General features: G+C 38.9%; 1 protein-coding gene across 15 annotated transcripts in view; it reads right to left on the reverse strand.

Moving 5' to 3' along the window:
- NAV3 (neuron navigator 3) overlaps nucleotides 1–20,686 on the reverse strand; it is a 572,439-nt gene that overhangs the window by 147,541 nt on the left and 404,212 nt on the right. For all 15 annotated transcript variants that reach the window (XM_042467939.1, XM_042467940.1, XM_042467938.1 and 12 more), the window contains one exon: nucleotides 14,672–14,787. In XM_042467939.1, coding sequence (XP_042323873.1) covers nucleotides 14,672–14,787 — 116 coding nt within the window. The remainder of the gene's footprint in view (nucleotides 1–14,671; nucleotides 14,788–20,686) is intronic.

Raw genomic sequence — 20,686 nt, forward strand, 5'->3', positions numbered from 1 at the left:
GATGATGATGATGATGATGATGATGATGATGATGATGATGATGATGATGATTTACACCTCAAGGGATCCTTGTTTAAGAATGTCATATTCTTAAACTTCTGTGAAATTGTGGAAATGTCTCTCTGTCTGTGGACTTCCCCTTTGGGTCTGAGGATAGCAGTAAAGAAAGCTACATCTTTTAGCCTTTCTTGCAACGGTCCAAAGATTCCTGATCAATGTGGATCCTCATGCCAAACACAGGATTGTCATCATAATGTTCAAGTGCAAGCCCTCCATGCCTTTTCCTCTTCTGGTACAGATGTGAAAAGGAGATTGGAATCATTTCTTTCCACATTTAAAGTAATCATGCCTTGCCACTAATGGGTTAGAAATCCAACCTGTTTCACTAAACAGTACCATAAATGTTTACTCGTTTTACTCTCATCAGACACAGGAAAATTTAACCATAGAAACAGATATTTACTGTCTTCTCCTCATGGCTGTACTGAAGGAGCAAGAAGGAAAAGGAGAAAATGTGATTCTGAAATTCCCTTACAGTTCTCAGCTATGTTCTAATGTTACAACCACTTGCTCTGTAAATAGCCACTGCTGTCAAAAAGTGACAAGATTAGGAAACAAAATAAACAGTTAACCATTGCATCAATAATCTGGATCCTGAGGATGGTGATTACCTCTTTGAGCATCTCCACTGCTGAGAAGTATTTGTGCAGTTAATTCCTTCCCATCTTCCAGAGGAGAAGGCAATAGTCAAATTGCAAATAATCCATAATAGCAGAAAGAATATAGCTAAATTTTAAATCATAGAAGGTGCAAGCAATTTGATGCCATGTGAAGCCTAATACACTTCTTTGTGCTTCTGGCCAAAAATATAGCCATCAACGAGTCAAATTCCATCCTTGCCACTACTGAGGTAGTTGTAGCTTAATTCATATTAACTATAATGTTTCCATCATTGAAGTTACACGGGTTGTATTAAGAGTTGCCATTAAACAGAATGGGAAGAAAACATTTAAAACATTTTTCCAAAGAAGTATTCTACTCATACATAAAACTTACATGTCAAAAAGAAGAAGAATTAATTATCTCCCAACCTGCTGAAATAAATGGATCTCTGCTGTGCTTTGGCTAAATGTTGAAAAAATGGTGAACTAATGAATCAAACCGATCAGGCAGAACCAGTATACTTATGAGCATCATTATCATATTTATTTATATCCTGCCCTTTTTCCAAAACTGGGACTCAGGGCAGCTCACAACATTAAAAAAAAAGTAGATTAAGCTGTAACATCAAAAATACATTTCACGATCATTACATCAGTGTAGTATACATTGGAATCAGTCTCTTTTGTTTCGATTTTCTCATCCAGAAACCTCTTCCTTGCAAAGCAAGCATCCACTTAGATCAGGGGTTGGGGAGGTCCACAGGCCATGTGTGCTCCATGGGTGTTTTTGTGGGATCACCTATTGATTTTGATTTTTTGCTTACAAAAGGCCTCACCAATAACTAAAATTATTGGAGGGGAGTACCCCCCACATCCTCTAGTGTGGGGTGCAGCATTGCAGTGCAACCCTCCAAGTCCCTATGGATAGCCAATACTGCTCTCAAAGCTGTGGCAGTTATCCTTCTCTGATTTAGGTGACTCTTCAAAAGCAGAAGGGATGCAAATTTCTGCTTAGCTTGGCAAGGTTTCTCTGACTTGCCATGTGAATTCTTATCTTAAAAATACCAGCAGCTAGCAGATACCTTGCCTTTCTCTCTCTCAGAGCTTAAAAAATATTATTTTTGAGCAAAGAGGTCCTTGTTAATCAATTATAAAGCCACATCTCACCCACCTATTATCTTGATGATCCTCACACAACCTACCTATTAATTTATCTTGCCTCATCTGTTCTGTGATCATGTATGGAAAACGTATAGTTCGATGACCAAGAGAGCACAAATTTGTATAAATTAAGCAAAAATCTGCAAAAGCCTTCAGTCATCTCAGAGAGTGCACATGTCTACCTTATGTATATAGTCCTAAATCCCATCTGTAGTCCAAGCTAAGACAGCACTTAAATAAATTGCTGCTACTGTTGTTGTTGTAGAATCATAGAATCATAGAATCGTAGAGTTGGAAGAGACCACTAGGGCCATCCAGTCCAACCCCCTGCCATGCAGGAAATCCAGATCAAAGCATCCCTGACAGATGACCATCCAGCCTCTGTTTAAAGACCTCCAAGGAAGGAGACTCTATCACCTTCCGAGGAAGTGCATTCCACTGTAGTTGTAGTTGTTGTGTGCCTTCAAGTCATTTCTGACTTATGGTGACCCTAAGGTGAACCTATCATGGCTTTCTTGGCAGGTTTCTTTGGGGGGTGGGGGGGGTGGGATTGCCATTGCCATCCTCTGAAGCAGAGAATGTGGCGCGTTACAGATGCGCGTAAAGTACTTGCTTGGCATGTACTAGGGTTAGGAAAGGGCATCCCTTCTGGACGCCCTAACCTAGTACGTGCTGAGCACGTACAAAATGGCAGCGCCCTATACACATGGGCACCGCCATTGGTACGTCACAACTGCGCCGCCTCCAAATGGAGCGGCACGGAAGTGACGTACTGGCGCCGCATGAGGACGCCTGGGACATCCTTTCTGCAGAGCTGGAAGGAGCTCCGTTTCGGAGCTCCTTCCAGCTTTGCGGAGCTGGGCGCAGCCTTTAGATGGCTGTGCCAGCGACGCAAACATAAAGGGTCCGAGAGGCCCCTTTCTGTTTGTCCCTGCCACCGTCGGGTGTCCTTGAGGCATGAAGCCTTTTGCTGCTTCCCCACGGCCTGGAAAGTGGCGGATTGGGACCTCAGAGGCTGCCGTTGTGGCAGCTGAGGCCCCAATCTGGTGGGGAAAGGGCCGGATATAGGCCGCCCCAAAAGGGCGGTCTGTAACGCACCACAGACTTACTTAAGGTCACCCAGTGGGTATATATGGCCAAACCAGGATTAGAACCCTAGTCTCCAGAGTCATAATCCAACACTCAACTCAAGCCACTACACCAAACTGGCTCTCTGTCACTTATACATACATGCCATTAACTAAGCGGCCTCTATGTGGCTTGGGACTAACATGAATTAGGTACTGGTAAATAATTTTTATTTTCACAATATTTGCAGAGAGGATTACATTTCTTTTGTATATGTATTGACCTATGCAATTTAAGCATGATAATTCATGACTTATTTTCAGATGAGAAAATTGAGGCATTTACAGATGTTACAATAAAGTTTATCTAAAACTGCCGAGTCCCTATTTTGCAGCGAAAGGTAGCAATATAAATATAAATATAATAAATAAATAATATTTTGCATGATTTCTCAATGGATAACCACCATTTCACTACCACCTTACCTTAATATTGCTGTACAAAGATTTCCTTTTTGTACAGTCACCAAACCATGTAGTTACTTAAGCATGGTTTTCTACTACAGTATAGATAATCTGTCTATGAAAATATGCCCATTCCCCAGTTGTATCATTATTAGGAAAATGTGCTGCCTGGCAAAAATCAGACAGAAAAAAGGAATTTCCTCCAGGGCATAGAAGACATCAGTGGTAGAAACAAACACAGATGTTCTGATTTACCAAGCTTATAATCTCTGGTCCATAAGTGGAGTCAAATTCTGCATAAACCATACTCTGCATATAGTTTTAGCCTCACTCTGGGCATATGTGTATGCCCTTGGGAAATCTGCAGAAGAGAGAGTTTAAGAGAGGCTTGGCCAGGGAGGCACAGACTTACAAAAATTTAATTATACAAAACCTCTGAATTCAACACTTTGAGCAACCCACGCTTCTGAGTGAAGGGAGATGAAAAGTGCAACCAGCTGCACATAAATCCTTTGAAGCACCTATGGCTGTGGATTATCGATGCCTACTTGCTTGCACTGAGGTAGCCTTGGCACTCTCAATTTCACTCAGAGCATGTATTTATGGATGAGATTTCTGCAGGGAGTATTAGGAAGCTGGAGCAGAAAGTAGGGCATAGTATTGCCTAAATAAATCAAACCTTATTAAGTTTTCTGGTTGCCCAAGTTTATATTAATGAAGTAGAAAGTTATTAGCACAGAAATAAGATAGTTCTGAATAAACTGCCAAAACCTATACAGATACCTGCCTATGAGACCAGTTACACTGAGGTCCTTGCAGGTGGAAGAAGGAGCAGAAACATCATTACACTCCCCGCCCTAAGCTGAAAAAAAATGCTGGTGTGGCTACATGGCACTCCCACATATCAAGAGAAGCAAAGACAAGGATGAATTGGATGGGTGTGAAAATTCACACCCTGCCATTTCTTGTTGTTTTAAGAAGAATTTGTGCAAATGAAATTCTTCCAGAAACTAGGTGTTGCCTTTTACAATAATTGTCCCAAATAGCTTTTCTTTAATGCAATCTCTGTATTTCAATGAAAGGAATATAATAAAGCTCTGCCTTATGACACTGAGCACAAACCCAATTGTGTCTCCTAAGATTACTGTCTATGAAGTCTGATCTAGGCAGATGTGGTTGTTATTTGCCTGTGTCAAGCAAAAATTAACTTACCTAAAAAATCACTGTAAAGTGCTTGTTCTAAGTCTCCAAGCATTGTTATTATAACATCCTCATCAAGCTGAGCAGTTCCCTCACGTAAGCAACCTTCCTCTTCTTCCACCCACTTCTGGCTGGTAAACTTTGGCTGGTAGAGCACATTTGCACTACTCAACTTGCTCCTTTCTCCTGGGCCAGATTCTTCTGTTGGGTAGCCTTTTAGCCTTTTGTTTGATTTTCTGTTTCCAACAGGTGGGAGCTCTTCCATTTCCCAGGTTGACTTGTTGCTGGCATAGTAAAGGGAGTGTGCTGATTTTGATAGTGCCTTGGAAAGCAAGCCTCTGCTTCCCGGTTCTCTCTCCCTTGAATGATGAACCTGGCTGGTCCTGGAGGCATTTCCAAACCAATTTTCTCTGCATGAATATCGCCCCTTTTCACCTTCACTCAAAAGAGTAAGGTTGGTCAAAGATTTCTGTTTCCGAAGACATGCACCCCCATTTCTTGCATCCTTTCCCTTGAACACGGAGAGTTCAGCTGGTCGTTGCATAGTTTTAGCCAATGGTTTGCTTCAAATGATGCTTCACATTTCCTAGATGCTCAGGAGACAAAATCTTCAAGCTGCATCAGAAGCTAACATTTCAGCAGCACACAATTTATACACCATGCAGCTCTTCTCTCAGCCAGTACAAAAAAAGAGAGAGAGCTTAAGCATCCAGTGTGCATGCTGCAAATGACTAGACAGGCACAGTGGTTTTTGTCTGAATTTATGTTGCTTTTGATGCTAAGCCAGTTCTTTCCAGTCCTGTTAATCTGCAGTACTTACAGTCATTTTACTTGAATTTCCTTCACAGAGAAGAGAGTTGATCAAAAACTCTGCTCCAGCACAGAAGTAATCCTAAAAGCCAGTGATGTTTCCTTCTCCATCCAATCATCAGTCTATTCAGACAGAGGGCCCTGCATTCTTTTCCTTCAGCCGCTGTAGTCTAAAATCCAAAAGTACAGCACAAGTGCAGACGACCATGCTGCTCTCACACTCCTCACTAGATCATGACTGATTCCTGTGCACAGCTCTTTAGTTTAGACTGACTGATAGAGATGCAAGTGCAGCCAGCACGTCAGAGCTCAATAAGAGCCAAAATTAACCAGCGAAGCAAAGCTCAGGAAAAAGCTTCCTTGCATTTTAGTATTCAACCTGCATTCCCAGATCTGTGACTGTTCTCTGCTACTGCAGTGGATGCTCCTGGCTGCCATGGCAGCAAACAGCTTGGCAAATTAAACCAGAACGACCCAAACCTCTGCCCAATTTTGCACTTTTGAGGTTTCAGAATGCAGCCTAAGCTCCATGGGGATGTCCCAGCATAAGCTTTAGCACACTCTGAAATACTATCTTTCTTTCTTTATCTGTCACCTAAGATTTGAAAAACTACTTCTTTCTTGCAACAGTTACTCTGAGGCAAAGAATCTAAAGCAAATTTATGAATGACTCTTGAATCTTGCTGTGTATGCTGAACAAACCTCTTCTTACAACACCATTTTAAAAAATCAAGAAGAGATATTCATTATTCTTTTATTTGGAAAGAAATACAATAAATTCATTTCCATCTTGAAAGCAGCTGGATGTTTAAGATTTATAAAGCTTTCAGAAATTATTTAAAATGTAGAAAAAAATCTAGTTTTTGCTATTCTCTGGATCAAAAAAGAGCTTGCTATATACAATAAAATATTAATTCCTCCAAAAAGATTTTTTTGTTTTTTGTACGAAAGACAAATATGAATTCTAAGCAAACACACATACACACCATATTAATACAGTAAGAAAAAGGAAATTGATGTTGGCAGTAATTTCCACCCCAAAATAGAATCATATAATTGTGCTACATCTTTTGACAAAAAGTGACAATCAAGGTTACTATGAGCTCATATTTGAACAGAAATTCATATAAAAACAGGAATTTTTTTAATCGAAAAAGCATTTATCTGCAACACATACACACAAAGTTCTTTCTGCAGGTGAAGAAGTAAAACGGACTGATTATTTACACTTTAATTCTTATGACAGATGCAAATCATTTCAGTGGCTTGGTTTAGATCTCAAATCATTGTTTGAAATTCATTTAAGGAATGAATTTAAGGACAAGATCATTTAAATAGATCTTGATAGATATTATATTCTGCTTGATCATAATGGAAACCAATTAATTCAAGTTATGATTAGGACTCTCACTTTTGGAATTTCAAGGAAGGAAGATGTCATGGAAAAATAGATTATGCATATATATATATATATATATACACACACACACACACACACACACACACTGAGTTTAAAGTTTGTACATCCAGTTTGGATTGAAAATCATCAAATGAAGATCATAACTGAAAGGCAGATGAAACCACAATAACAAGTTTGGTTCTTCAGAGATTAACAGGTGACTAGAAGAGCATGAGCAGAAAATACCATCTAAGATCATGAACAGGCATAGTCTGCCTTGCTTGTTTGCTCCTTTTAATACACATGATCCGTATACCTGCTAGTGCAGTAAAATCATGACTGCTTCAATAAACTCAGTGAAGTGAAGTACAGTCTATCTCTCTGTGTTTATCTCTGTAGCTTTTCTGTATTTGATAAAGCAAAAATAAAAAGATAGTGGGAAATGAAGCTTACACTTAAAGGTGGTGGGAAAAGAGGCCTCCAAGTTTTTGTTTCTTTATAACCTCTCTATATGTTAACATAATAAATTCAATATAGCAGAAATTGAGCATTTGTATTATGCACATAAAACAGAAAATATTCTGGGTTTTTCTAAGTTTCTCCTGGCATAGTCTTATCTATTGAAGTTCAGCCTCAACCTTCTCTGTCTCTCTCAGACCCACCCATGCATCAACATTTCAAAGAAAAGAGAAAACATAGCTAACATGTTAGTGCATTACTAATAGTTTCTGGTTTAATTTTTCCAGTGAAGAGCACACAATAAAGACATGCTGATGATGTATTTGCATATCTACACTACAGAATATATTAGATATGGCAGCAGCCACTTGGCTACACTATGTGGAGACTTTTAGATCATATGAACTAGATTAATTTTCTATATCAACACATATTCATACTGGAGAGATGCTATAATTTTCTCTTGTGAGTCCAATTGTTTGCAACATCATTTCACTGCCAAAGCTTCCCTTATAGTATTGATTGAACATACATAGTTTCTTCAACTGCAAAATGAAAATGTTTCTGTAAAGATGAATGTTAGCTGAATATCTTGCAACAGCAGGTGCATGTTTTAATTAGATACATAGACACCTACACTTATTTTAGAATAAAGGGAGGTTGATAAAGCTGCAGCATCTATAGTAATCTGCACTGCAAGCATTTGCATGTTGTGTGAGAGAATGTTCAAGTAAGGAAATATTCATTTCATATTCAACTTTTGCTGCACTACCTACATAGATTACTAGCACTGTCTTTTAAAAAATCACATGACTACATGTTGCTTATGTCTAAACAGACAACACAACAGGCTCTCAGTCATTACAAACTCTTTAAATAGTTAATTTTACATGCCCTCATGATGTATTCTATCCATCTGCAGCACTGGCAAGCTTACAGGGTAACAATGTGGAATTATCCCAAGTTAATTTTGTTTTTGAGAAACACCAGTTGTAATACCAGTTATAATATTTCTACAGAGTACAAAGCTTGAATTTAGATATTACATTTTAAGGGGGCTCAATAATATAAATATTAATATCAGTTAATAATACAATTAAGCAAAAAATTCATATATATTTCACAGTATCTTGACCTTGAACATACAGAACAGTTCCAGAATGGTACATGGAAAGAGGTATCAGTTTCCATAGTGGTACCCATTTTAGTCTGCTGTAATGAACACATATGTCAACAGATATGGAAAACAAAATGATGGCCACAGACTGGAAATGATCAATGTATAGTACATTCCCCCCCCCACACACACACAGGAGACACAAAAGATTACAGCAACAATAGGACCATAGCTCTTATTTCCCATGCAAGAAAAATTATGCTCAAAATTCTACAACATAGATTTCAATCATACATGGAAATAGAAATACCAGAGGTCAAAGCAGGGTTCAGGAAAGGAAGAGGCACAAGAAACCACATTGCAAACATATAATGGCTAATGGAATGCACCAGAGAATTTGAAAAGAAAATCAGCATGTGCTTTATAGGTTACAGAGAAGCCTTCGACTGCATAGATCATGAAAGAGCAATGTTGTAAACAGCCACCTGATGTCACAACAGAGGGCTCCAGATCTTCTGGGAAGATCCACAGCAAACAGTGAGGTATTTTGTATACCCTTTTAAAGGGTACACACTGGGTGTGGTGCTGAACTGTTCAGACATTATCTGGACAGTTTGCCTCAGAATAGGAATTAGACCCTGTGTCACCAGAACTATTCATTGTGGGAACAAGGGGAGGATATTTTATTTGGCCTATGCAGATAAAGAGAGGGCTGCATCTAATGTATGGTTTCTAGTACCATAATAATAAAACCATAAATAATGTGAAGCACACAAATAGCAGAAACACAGCACACAGTATCATTGCAATTTCACAGACCAACTGAGGACAATGTAAGTGTTACAGCTGCCTCCAACGGATGCTACTGATTAGAATAAATGCAAAAGCAAGCAATATGTCTGGCAGGAGCAACATTTAAATGGTGTTTACCCTATCTGCCTATACACCTGCCACATGGACATGCTTGTTCACCCACTGCCAGGAATACACAATTCTGGAGTATGTATGGAATAAGAGCCCTTTAAATGCTAAACCCACCACATCGAGAATTGACACAGGAAAGTGCTTTTTGGCAGCCTCTCAAGGGGTGTAGCATTGTTTAAATGCAGAATGACTGACCTCAGCAATCAAAGACATCTCCCAAGATATTTTCAGTAGCAGCTGTGATAAAATGCCAAATGGCTAACAATGGCTTTTCACATCAACTCCTTCAAAAAACAAAGTGACGGCAGATATAAAGGTAAGGATGGTAGCCCACATACTGGAAGAGGTAATTGCAAACAAAACTCCCACAAAACAATGCCACCAGGTATTTTGTGGCAGATAATATTGCTAGGATGATAAAATACCCTTATGGTGTATGAAAACACCTGCTCTATGACTGAACCATTTTGAGGAAAAAAGCACTGCAGAGCCAACACATGGATGTTCTCAATCTGCTCTTCAGTCTCTTTTTCAGCCAATAATAATTCATGTTCAAGAAAAGTGTGGCACACTCTAGCCTTCTTCACTCATTGCTCGCAATGTTGAAACACAGATATAAAGGACACATATCTGTTCCCACTCCATTATTTTCAGTTTGCCATTACCAGCTAACTAAACTGTCACTAATGTATTTGTAAGCTGCTCTGTCTAGTGCCAGTGGCAAAAATGAGACAAGAAAGGTCTGTGATCATACTCTGGTGCCCATTTCCACCTGTGTCTGTTTGAAGCATGTGTAAAACCTATAACAGCAAAGAGAGTGGCTACTTGTTTACCTATCTGTCCATCTGTCTATCTGCTCGATCATTTCTGCTAACTCCAATGAGAGCATATGCCATCTCTTAGACCCTACCAAGCACCTTTGGAAGCAGGTGTTTGCATATGGATAGTTTGAGCATCTACAGCACATATTTGCATATTCACCTATGCAAAAGACTGGCGTACGTATACCAACTATATTCAGAGGATCAAATATGGGATAAAGAACATGTTTGTTTAGAGAGCAGGTTTAGCCAACTACAGAAGGAGTTAATTTTTCCTTCAAGAGATCCATAGTTGTCTATTGTTGATCAAACAGATTATTGTCTATAGCTAACCAACAAACCTTGTAACCCAAAGTGAACAGAATTCCTATTTGCACTTACAAGATTCTTTACTGAAAATCAGGCAGTTCTCAATACATAAAAAGGATTTTGGGATTTGAAGGGGTTGCTTTGCTGCATAGCACCATTTCAAGGAGTATTTGAACCATTTTACATCACCCCAAATCCCCCCATTTAATTCCTTGCCTGAAAAATAATAATGGGTAGCTTTGGGTGACTTGGTGGGGTGCAAGCAGCCCAAAGGCAACACTTGCTCCATTTTGTATAAAGTTAGAGGCTCTCCAAGTATCTGAATACTGTTCAGTTAGAAAAACCTGCCCAGTGGCCAGAACAGCAGACTTTCTCAAGCTTATCACTGATTAAAAACAATAGCCACATTTTCAATTAATATTCTGAGTAAATTTTTTATACAGATTGTGTCATAAATATGCGGAGGTTTTTCTAATTAAACACTTTCTATGAATAAAAGACAGCATATTCTAGTTTTATGAATTTCTAAGTACCTATTTGATTTGAAAAACTCTGAGGACTAACTTCTCACTGAAATTTGTACCCATATAGAGTTAATAAATGTCAGCAAGGAAACTACATATTAAGATGGCACTAAATTAATGGATATAATGGAGAGAGAGAAAAGAAATTTTCTCCACATTTGTAAGGAAAAGTCTCTTCCCATCTATAATGTATAAATAAATTATATGGGGAATGTCCACACCAGCTTCTTAATCTGGGGCCAGTCCAAACCTTTAGGCTCTGGACTGGTTCCATGCCAACCACAATGGTGACCCCACATACCTGGCTGAATCCAGTGGGACACTGGATTACTTCACATGAGCCTGGCAGGTTGACAACACATCACCCCCACTTTTGGAGTTGACTGTATTGCTTTCTCACAGGCAGGATTTCCATGTAAAGCCTGATCAGCATGCCTCTGCTTCTTTTGCAGTCAGAAATGGCTGCCCGGGCATGTGATCAGTCAGGAGTCTGGATGCCCAGTTCTGTTCTTAGCAGAAGAGGCAGCCTGCTGTGCAGGCTTTACTTGGAGCTCCTGCTCATGAGGAAGTAATAGTGGCAGCTCCAAAAACAGACCACCCCCTTTCTCTGTGTTGTACAGTGTGGGGAACAGGAATGGCACAGCTCTGGTGTATAAACAACTGGGTTGGGCTGAACTGGATCCAATCCAACTATCCACTTGCTAGCAGAGCCTCACTCCAAGATTTCCAGACAACAGAAGGATTTACACCAACATTGCTTCATTTGGGTCCAAAACAGATGGGCCAAAAGAAACACCATCAGGCCACATTGGGGGTGTGGCATTTACATGATGCATGCCCTGAATATGGATGATACCTTCTTGTTATTTATTTGTTTGTGTTTTTGTTTGATCCTTGGTTCTCTAACCCACACAAGCTATTCCTGTCCTGCAAATGCTACCAAGGACTATGTCCTGGAGCTACTTACATGTACCACTGAAGCTTGTGCTACAGTTATTTTCAAGTGTGCATTGGACATTTTCCTCATCTGAGGATTCTTTAACTTTAGAAACTCCTCCCTACCTGAGAGGTGCTGGGCATCACTATATGTTATAAAATATTTTTGTCTTTCTTGAAAGGGGAGCAGAAACTTTCCCAACTGTTCTGCAATCTAGCTAATCAATTTGCCCTAATGCAGATGTGGGCAACATGTTTGTTTGTTTGTGGACTGCAGCTCTTGGTGAAGTTAACTCCTCCTGAAGCCAGGAGTCAATGGGACCAAGGCCACAGGTAGGAGCCCTGGTGGTGCAGTGGTTAAATGCCTGTACTGCAGCCACTCACTCAAAACCACAAGGCTGCGAGTTCAAGATCAGCAAAGGGGCTCAAGCTTGACTCAGGTTTGCATCCTTCCGAAGTGGCTAAAATGAGTACCCAGATTGTTGGGGGCAAATTAGCTTACAGTTGTAAATCACTTGGACACTGCTTAGGCGGTATGAAGTGGTATATAAATAAAGCTTGTTTGTTTGTTTGTTTGTAGGCAAACCCACCTGGTTTCTACCTCTGTTTGTGCCCGCCCTATTCTAGTTTTATGAGATGAAAGATTTATCTCTACCTACTTTCCCCTAAAGCAAACCTCAGAATGTAAGCATCTACTGTGACCTTCCTTAACCCTAAACTAAAAACTCCAAAAATGTCAAATGGAAATCATTATATTTTATCCTTGTACTGGCTGTGTGCCATAAATAAATCTGTTGTTGTTGAAATGAAAATGTATTCTCTTGATTCTCACTTAATAATTCTGGGATTTTTTTCTGCACCTTTTGCAGTATTACTATTCTAGAAAGTGTCTATTTTAAAATGGCCTAGTTTAAACTATGATTTGAAATGAAAGCAAAACTCACCTTACTTTTTTTGTGTAAAAATATAAGAATTCTAAGGTGAAGCATTATACATATGACACAAAAAGCCAGATATTGTATTTGTTATTGAGATAATGGTATTTGTGACCCCACAACAAAATAGTATTCATGTTTACTGTGTATGTAATTGAATGAAAACATTTATTCTCAATCAATTATTATAGCAAGTACATAAGAGCACTGGTGGCACAGTGGCTAAATGCCTGTATTACAGCCAATCGCTCACAGACCACAAGGTTGTGAGTTCAGTACCAGGCAGGGGCTCAGGGTTGACTCAGCCTAGCACCCTTCTGAGGTTGCTAAAATGAGTACTCAGCTTGTTGGGAGCAATTAGCTTACAGTTGTAAACTGCTTTGGGAGTGCTTAAGTGCACTGATAAGCAGTATAGAAATGTACTTGTTATTGTTATTGCTATTACAATTATTAGTCATTGTGTCTGAAAAATGTCTTGGTATACATTCTATAACCAAACATAGACTTGTTTCAGATTCTCTGCTACCACATTACAAAATTAATACAGATTTAACTCCCATGGTTCCATCCTATGAAATCCTGGGATTTGCAGTTTGTTGTGGCATCAGAGCTCTGTGGGTGCATTTATACTGTAAAAGTAATGCAATTTGACACCACTTTAACTGCTATGGCTCCATCTTACAGAATCCTGGGATTTGTAGTTTTGTGAGGCACCAACATTCTTTGGCAGTGTTGACAAAAAGTGGTGACAGACTGCATTGTTTCTAGAGTGTACATGCACCCTCTGACAGAGAAGGCTAATATCTTACAAAACTGCAAATCTCAAAATTCCATGGCATTGAGCCATAGCAGTGAAATCAATGTCAAACTGCAATAATTCTGCAGTGTAGATGTAGCTTCTGAGACAATTGCCATATTTTCAAAGTAAACTCTATTAAGTCTCCTCACATGAATCTAGTGAATATTAAACAGAATCTATTGCACTGGATCCTGAGTTACATGTCTAATGTGATTGGTAGGATCCCATCAGCCTCTCTGCCTGCCCCCAAACCAAACCCAATTAGATTCCTGTGTAATATTAGGGAGTTTAGAAGGGTCTGCCATTGAGAGGGGGAATAAACCTCCGTCTATCCTATTATGAGCACAATATTCTGTAATCTAACCCATTATATCCACCAACTACTATCCTTCTCTGTAAGCAATCTGTAGTGTAAAACTGATTAGTGTCTCTATTTAGTTGTGAACCAAATTATTTTAGCAGCCCTGGCAAGCAAATTATACATAGTTCAGAAAACAGAGAACCACATTTTATTTTTTCCTTTTGAACATGGGAAGGTAAATGTGAAAAGGTTTTTGACATTCTTTTGAACAGCTTTTCTTTAATGGTTCAGTGTCAATTTGCTGGTTGGTTTTTAGATACAATGATAATTTTGGACCGGATTAATTTCTGCATAAATATTATAGGGAAAAACTACCATCTATTTGGAAGATACCAAGATAGTTCTATGTATTGTGCTGAATCTCTGTTTTTAACCCAATTTTCCCCTAACTATGCAACATAAATGTTAATGGACTTTAATGTGGAACCAGCCACAAATCCTCTATTTAAACTGGTCTCTCTCTCACTCTCACTCTCACTCTCTTTTTTCTTGATTTAGGTCATGATTTTATTTACCATGTTTTAAATCAATCTGCCTTTGTGACCTACATTTTGTAAATCCAGACTAGGACAACACAGTGGCCAACAGTACTACTTTAGAGAGACACATACAATTTATAGCTTTTAAGAAAAATTAAAATACTTCTACACTGCTTTCCTGTTCATGTTGGTTAGGCACAATGTGAGTATAGAAGAACAATAACATAATAACATATTACTCACCAGATATTTCCTCTAGGCACTGTTTGGCAGTCTTGCTATATGCAAAATCCATTTTTGTTGGACTGGTGCAGGAGTCAGCAGGCGAGAGGGAGGTACTATCATTCTCTGAATGAGTTCTGAAATTAATCAAAGAGACTGACTGTAACATTTGCAAAAATCATGGCTTCCAAAATCTGAAATATTCTAAAATTCAAAATTGTCCACATGGATGATGGAGATAATGACACTTTTGCTTTCTGATGGTTCAATGGACACCAACTTTGTTTCATTCACAAAAAATATTTAAAATTTTGTGATAAAATTACCTTCATGTAATGTGTATATGCTGTATATAATATATATATATGAATATACTATTATAGTTATACAAACATTCCAAAATCTGAAAAAAATCCAAAATCCAAAACTCTTCTGGTCCCAAGAATTTTGGATAAGTGAGACTCAACCTATAATAACTGCTAATCCAATGGATAATAGAGTAGTATTTTATCTCTTCCTCACAAACCAGATTCTGGAAATATCTTTAGCACCCCTTTCTACGCAACTACATGAAATGAAATGAAATGAAATTTTATTTATATCCCGCCCTTCCAAAAGATCAGGGCGGCTTACAAAATACAAAACACAATACAATCAAATTACAAAAGATTAAAAACATACAATAAAAATACAGCATCTTAAAAACAGATAAAATGCCCCCAATAGCCCAGGATACTAAGTTTTAGTCAAAAGAGTAGAGTTTATCCCTATGGTGCACAAGGGGGAGATTTACCAGTAAGACACATTTTACTGCAAAGATATAACTAGATAAGGTATCAAGGACTAAATGTCTCTGACAAATTTTCCTTAAAAGATGAGAACAAACAAGCAAGTGACAGGAATGGGTAATTCAATTCATGGGTTATGAAAGTAAGCATGGATATATTTAGAACCAAGAGCTTCTTAAAAAATCTTCTATTTTGGTATCTATCTGTCACACTATGAAACAGGAATGCAGCAATATGTCACTATTAAAGGCCACTGTTGCAATACGACTTATATGGGTTCTATTGCAGAAGATGCTACCTTTTTGCTTAGATTTGTTTAAAACATTTTTAAAAGCTCTAAATTCATGCAACAATTCATGTGGCTAAAGTTAGGATGAATCTCCTATTTGCAGTGAAGGATAAAAACTTCCAGACTTTCCACTGAGTAAGATTACAAGAGTTCTGGTGCATTATTTAAAATTATTTTTTTACATTTTGGACTATTTGGTGAAAAAAATTCTTTTTGGTGGAACCTCTCCCAATATTTGTATGCAGAAAAGACACTATTTTCTGCATAATTCACTGTTCAAAAGTACTGTCTTCTGTGCATTTCTTTGCTTATTGGGAGTTTTCACAGAAATTTCTTGAAATGTGAAAAAAAGTACTCACTATTTTTCAATGGATTGTCTTGCTCTATCAAGACATATTTTATCACTAACAAGAAAAAAAAGTCCTGCTAACATTCTTTACATTACTATCTAATGCTGAAATCCATATCAATCTTACTAGAGGCTGAACAACGAACATATTGGGATTTACATGTAAGTAAATCTCTATCGGATTGGTCTGTAAATGAAATTAACTCTTTCAGAAAATGTGAACTTTAAATTAGAAGCTAAATATAATGACCCAAGCCACAGGACAAAAGTGACTGAAATTCCATTTATGTCCTTGAAACTTCAGTTATCCATGAAAATGAACGAAATACAGAACATGCTATTTTGTAATATTTTGAGTAGATAAATTGCAAGGAGCTACACAGTCTCTGTGTGTGACTGGAAAGATATATTTTACCTTTGTGTACATGTAGATTTTAAATGTTGTATCTTTTGTGTTATATATCATATGTGATAGTGTAACATAGACAATTACATCTGAAGTAAGACATACAGATTGCCTTAAAAATATCACAGTCTGAGTGCATTTGGGTAATAATAAAGGACCAGGAAAATAGAGCTCTATGAGACAGGCTGTAAAATGTAATAATAATAATAATAATAATAATAATAATAATAATAGTTATTTTTATTTGGATATTACTTGTATAATAAATTCCATATTCTTGATAGATTGGATATCTGAATTATAGGTAGAGAAAAAACTATATTCATATATATTTGTTTCATCTATACAGCTGGTGAATATATGGGATATTTAGAACTACAGCAGTGACTGTTTGGCTCTTTTCAGTGAAATAGAGGACACCTTGGGATGCTTCTCCAAAATCATGTCTTTCACAAAATAACAACCTGTCATTTCTTTTGCTATGTTTACTACTTCCAAGCTGCTTATCTAATGGGTTTGTTCAAAAGCATGCTGAAATGGATGAGGAAGCACATCTCTGAGCTGAATGCATGATCCTGATAATACTTTTAAAATGTTTTAAAGGCATCATAAACAGAAACAGACATCTTATCAAATATGCTTTGTTTAGGGGTTTGAGTTTTTGTTTTGTTTCTAGGGGCTTGACAGACTGCCCCTAAGGGGCAGCCTCCAGCCACCCCTTTTCTAGACAGATCGGGGCTACGGCAACCTCATGCCATGGCCCCGATCTGGCCTTTTGAGGGCGCAAAAAGGAGCCACAAAAAGCAACTCCTTTTTGCGCCATTGAAAGGGCACCATAGCTGTAGCGGCACAGCTGTATTGTGCTCCTTCGGTGCTGCATTATCTGGATGCAGCACCAGAGGTGCACCATGATACCATATGGAGTGGCACACGGTGTCAGGGTGCCCCGGGGGGGGGGCAGAGTTGGGCATGCATTGTGAGGATGCTATGCTTGACTCTGCCTCCATGCCAGCCTTTCAGGGAGTGTGTAAAGGGCCTTACTTCCCAGGAAATGATGAAGGTAGTTTTCTGTTATGCTTGGCTTTGGCATTAAAACAAGTGTGTGCCGAGAGCTTGGGAAGGTTATTTTTTTGGACTACAACTCCCAGAATACCCAGCCAGCAAGATCAATAACTAAGCTGGCTGGGGGATTCTAGAAGCTGTAGTCCAAAAAGGTAACTATTCCAAGCTTTGGGTGTCACCCAACACCTTGTTCAAAACCATCCAATTCAGATATAAATGCTACACAATCCATTATTCCAGTCCAAAGTATTTGCAATACTGGCTTTACAAAGACATGCTATTTTCCACTGGGTCCTTGCCAGTGAGGCAGAAGTAAGGGAAAAATAGAAAGTTTATTTAGTTATGTAATTTATATCCCACCTTTCCCCTTGTAGAGCCTCCAAGGAGGCTTACAACCAATTAAAACAGGCTATAGTAGTTCGAGCATTGGGTTAGAAATCTGGAGACCAGGGTTCCAATTCCCACTTGACCATGGAAACCCACTGTGTGACCATGGGCAAGTGATACTCTCGCAGCCTCAGAGGAAGGCAAAGACAAAGAACCCCTCTGAACAAATCTTGGAAAGAAAACCCAGTGATAGGATTGCCTTAGAGTCATCATAAATTAGAAATGAAGGCACACAACAACAGCAACAACAACAACAAAAACAGCTAAATAATTTGTACATAAGTATTTTAAAAATAAATATGAACGTGGTTAAAAACAAAATGCAAAACAATGTAAAATGTAATTAAAATACAATAAAAAGATTTTTGTTGTTCTCTTTTTGTTCCGTGTAATGGTCAATATATGACCATTAGTCAATGTCAAGTGTAAGCGTGTGTATGTGTGTGTGAGAGAGAGATTTATATCAGTTTTCAGGGTAGGCACCAATTTTCCCAAGTACTGAATATTTGTTTCCTGGCAGGTAGGATTCTGGATTCCATGGGTTGAAACCCTTAATTATCTGATGCTACATCCCCAATATGAGTCCTTTTTACTCTCTGTATCAAAGTTCCAAAATTAGGAAGGTCAGAACAACAGCAAACGTAGCTGAGAAGAGGAGACAAATTCCAGTGGGGCTGGGGCTTTAGGGAGGATTTCAACCCCTTTCTATCATGTCTTCCCATTAAAACCAAATGTGCATATACATGGGTATTTATCTCATTTGAAAAAAAAATAGCAGTAAGCCATTATTCCCATTGGAAATAAGTGGCAGTAAATATGTCATTATTTTCATTAGAAGACAAAAGTAATAGGAAAAATATTCCCAATCTGTAGTGTCCCAGTTTGACCAGGAAGCACCCCCCTCCCCTAGGCTGCTATCAATTTAATGAGACAGAGGAGATCTTATTTATAGTCTCTCATGAGATGTCTACTTTATGCCTTAGACAGAGCAAAGATGGGAAACATGTGACCTCCCAAGTATTTTTAAACAGCAACTCCAAGTTTTCCCTTCAGTGTTTTTCCAGGATAGTGTTGGTGGAAGTTGTAGTTCATCAACATCTAGGGTACAACATTTGCTCCTCTCTTCCTTAGATGTATAGATCTCTAATGTACAGTGGACCTTTGTTATACACTGGGGTTTGGTTTCAAGCTCCTCCATGGATAACAAAATCCGTGGATGCTCAAGTTCCATTAAATATAGTATAGCAAAATGGTGTCCCTTATAAAAAAAATGGAAAATTGAGGTTTGATATTTGAAATTTATACTTTTTTTTCAACATTTTCAAACTGTGGATGCTTGAATCCATATATAAAAAATCTGTGTCTAAGAAGGGCCGACTGGTTAAATGCCTGTACTGCAGCCATTCACTCAAAACCAGAAGGTTGCGAGTTCAAGACCAGTAAAAGGGCCCAAGCTCGACTCAGGCTTGCATCCTTCCGAGGTCGCTAAAATGAGTACCCAGACTGTTGGGGGCAAATTAGCTTACTTGCTAATTAGCTTACTTGCTGTTCACCGCTATGATCTTTGGAATAGCGGTATATAAATAAAACATATTATTATTATTATTATTATTATTATTATTATTATTATTATTACTATTATTCATTATCACAGAAACATACTGAATGCAGTGAAAGGCTGCTGGGAAGGAAAGAAAAAGATTGGGTACATTGGCTTGTTATGAGACAGCACATTCCCACTTACCTGTAGAATCGGTTCCTGAACCAAATCCTGAAACCGGTTCATCAAACACAGTGGTTTCCACTATGTTTGTGTTGGTTTCAGGATTCCTTTCAGGAATCGAAATGCCTGCTTTGACAGGCTTCTTTTTCACATGGCAGGAGAGGCTTTCCCAGCCTCTCCTGCCATGCCTCCACCTCCTCCTCCCTCTCTTCCTTCTTTCTTTCCTTCCTTCCTTCCTTCCTTCCTTCCTTCCTTCCTTCCTTCCCTCCTTCCTCTCCTCCTCCTCCTTCCCTTCTTCTTACCTCCTTCCTGGGGGCTCCAGCAGTGGCAACGGCAGCTGCGACAGCAGTAGAGAAGGCTGCCGGCCGGGGCTCATTGTACGTGCCTCCGTCTGGTGTACCTTAGTCCTCCAGTGGCGTTCAGGATGGAGGCATGTCAAAAGTCTTCCAGCCGGCAGCCTTCCCTGCTGCTGCCGCCGCTACTGCCTCCAGGCTGCCGAAGCCTCCCTGAGCCCCAGGAAGGAGGGAAGGAGGAGGGAAGGAAGGGAGGGAATGAGGTATGGGTGGGAGGGAGGCATGGCCGAGGTGGAGAGGGGCTGCCAGGGCAGATTTGAATCCGCCCTGGGTTTCCACTGGGCTGAATCAATTTATTGTCAAATAAATCAATTCTTGCCCAAAAAGGAGCTGGAAAATCCAGGTTTTTTTTGACACGAGTTGAATGGGGGGAAACCATGCCCCCGCCCTTGGGAATCGATTCCAAATCGATTCACAAGTGGGAACCATGGTGGTTTAAATAGGATCGTGATTCGACACGATCCGTTTTAAACAATAGTGGGAATGAGCCCAGAGTCTGCCCCACACTCTGATCTTGCTGTGCAGAAGTACAGAAAACATTTTTTTCTTTTCAAGCAAGTTATTTCATCCAAATAAAAATACTTGTTTCTCCCGCTGACCAGAAACATCAATCTAAGTTATACAGGAAGATAAACTATTTTCATAAATCTTATCTTCTTAGTCTGTGTTCTGCAGTCTA

The sequence above is a fragment of the Sceloporus undulatus genome, chromosome 5, assembly GCF_019175285.1.
Source record: "Sceloporus undulatus isolate JIND9_A2432 ecotype Alabama chromosome 5, SceUnd_v1.1, whole genome shotgun sequence".
Taxonomy (NCBI): Eukaryota; Metazoa; Chordata; class Lepidosauria; order Squamata; family Phrynosomatidae; genus Sceloporus; species Sceloporus undulatus.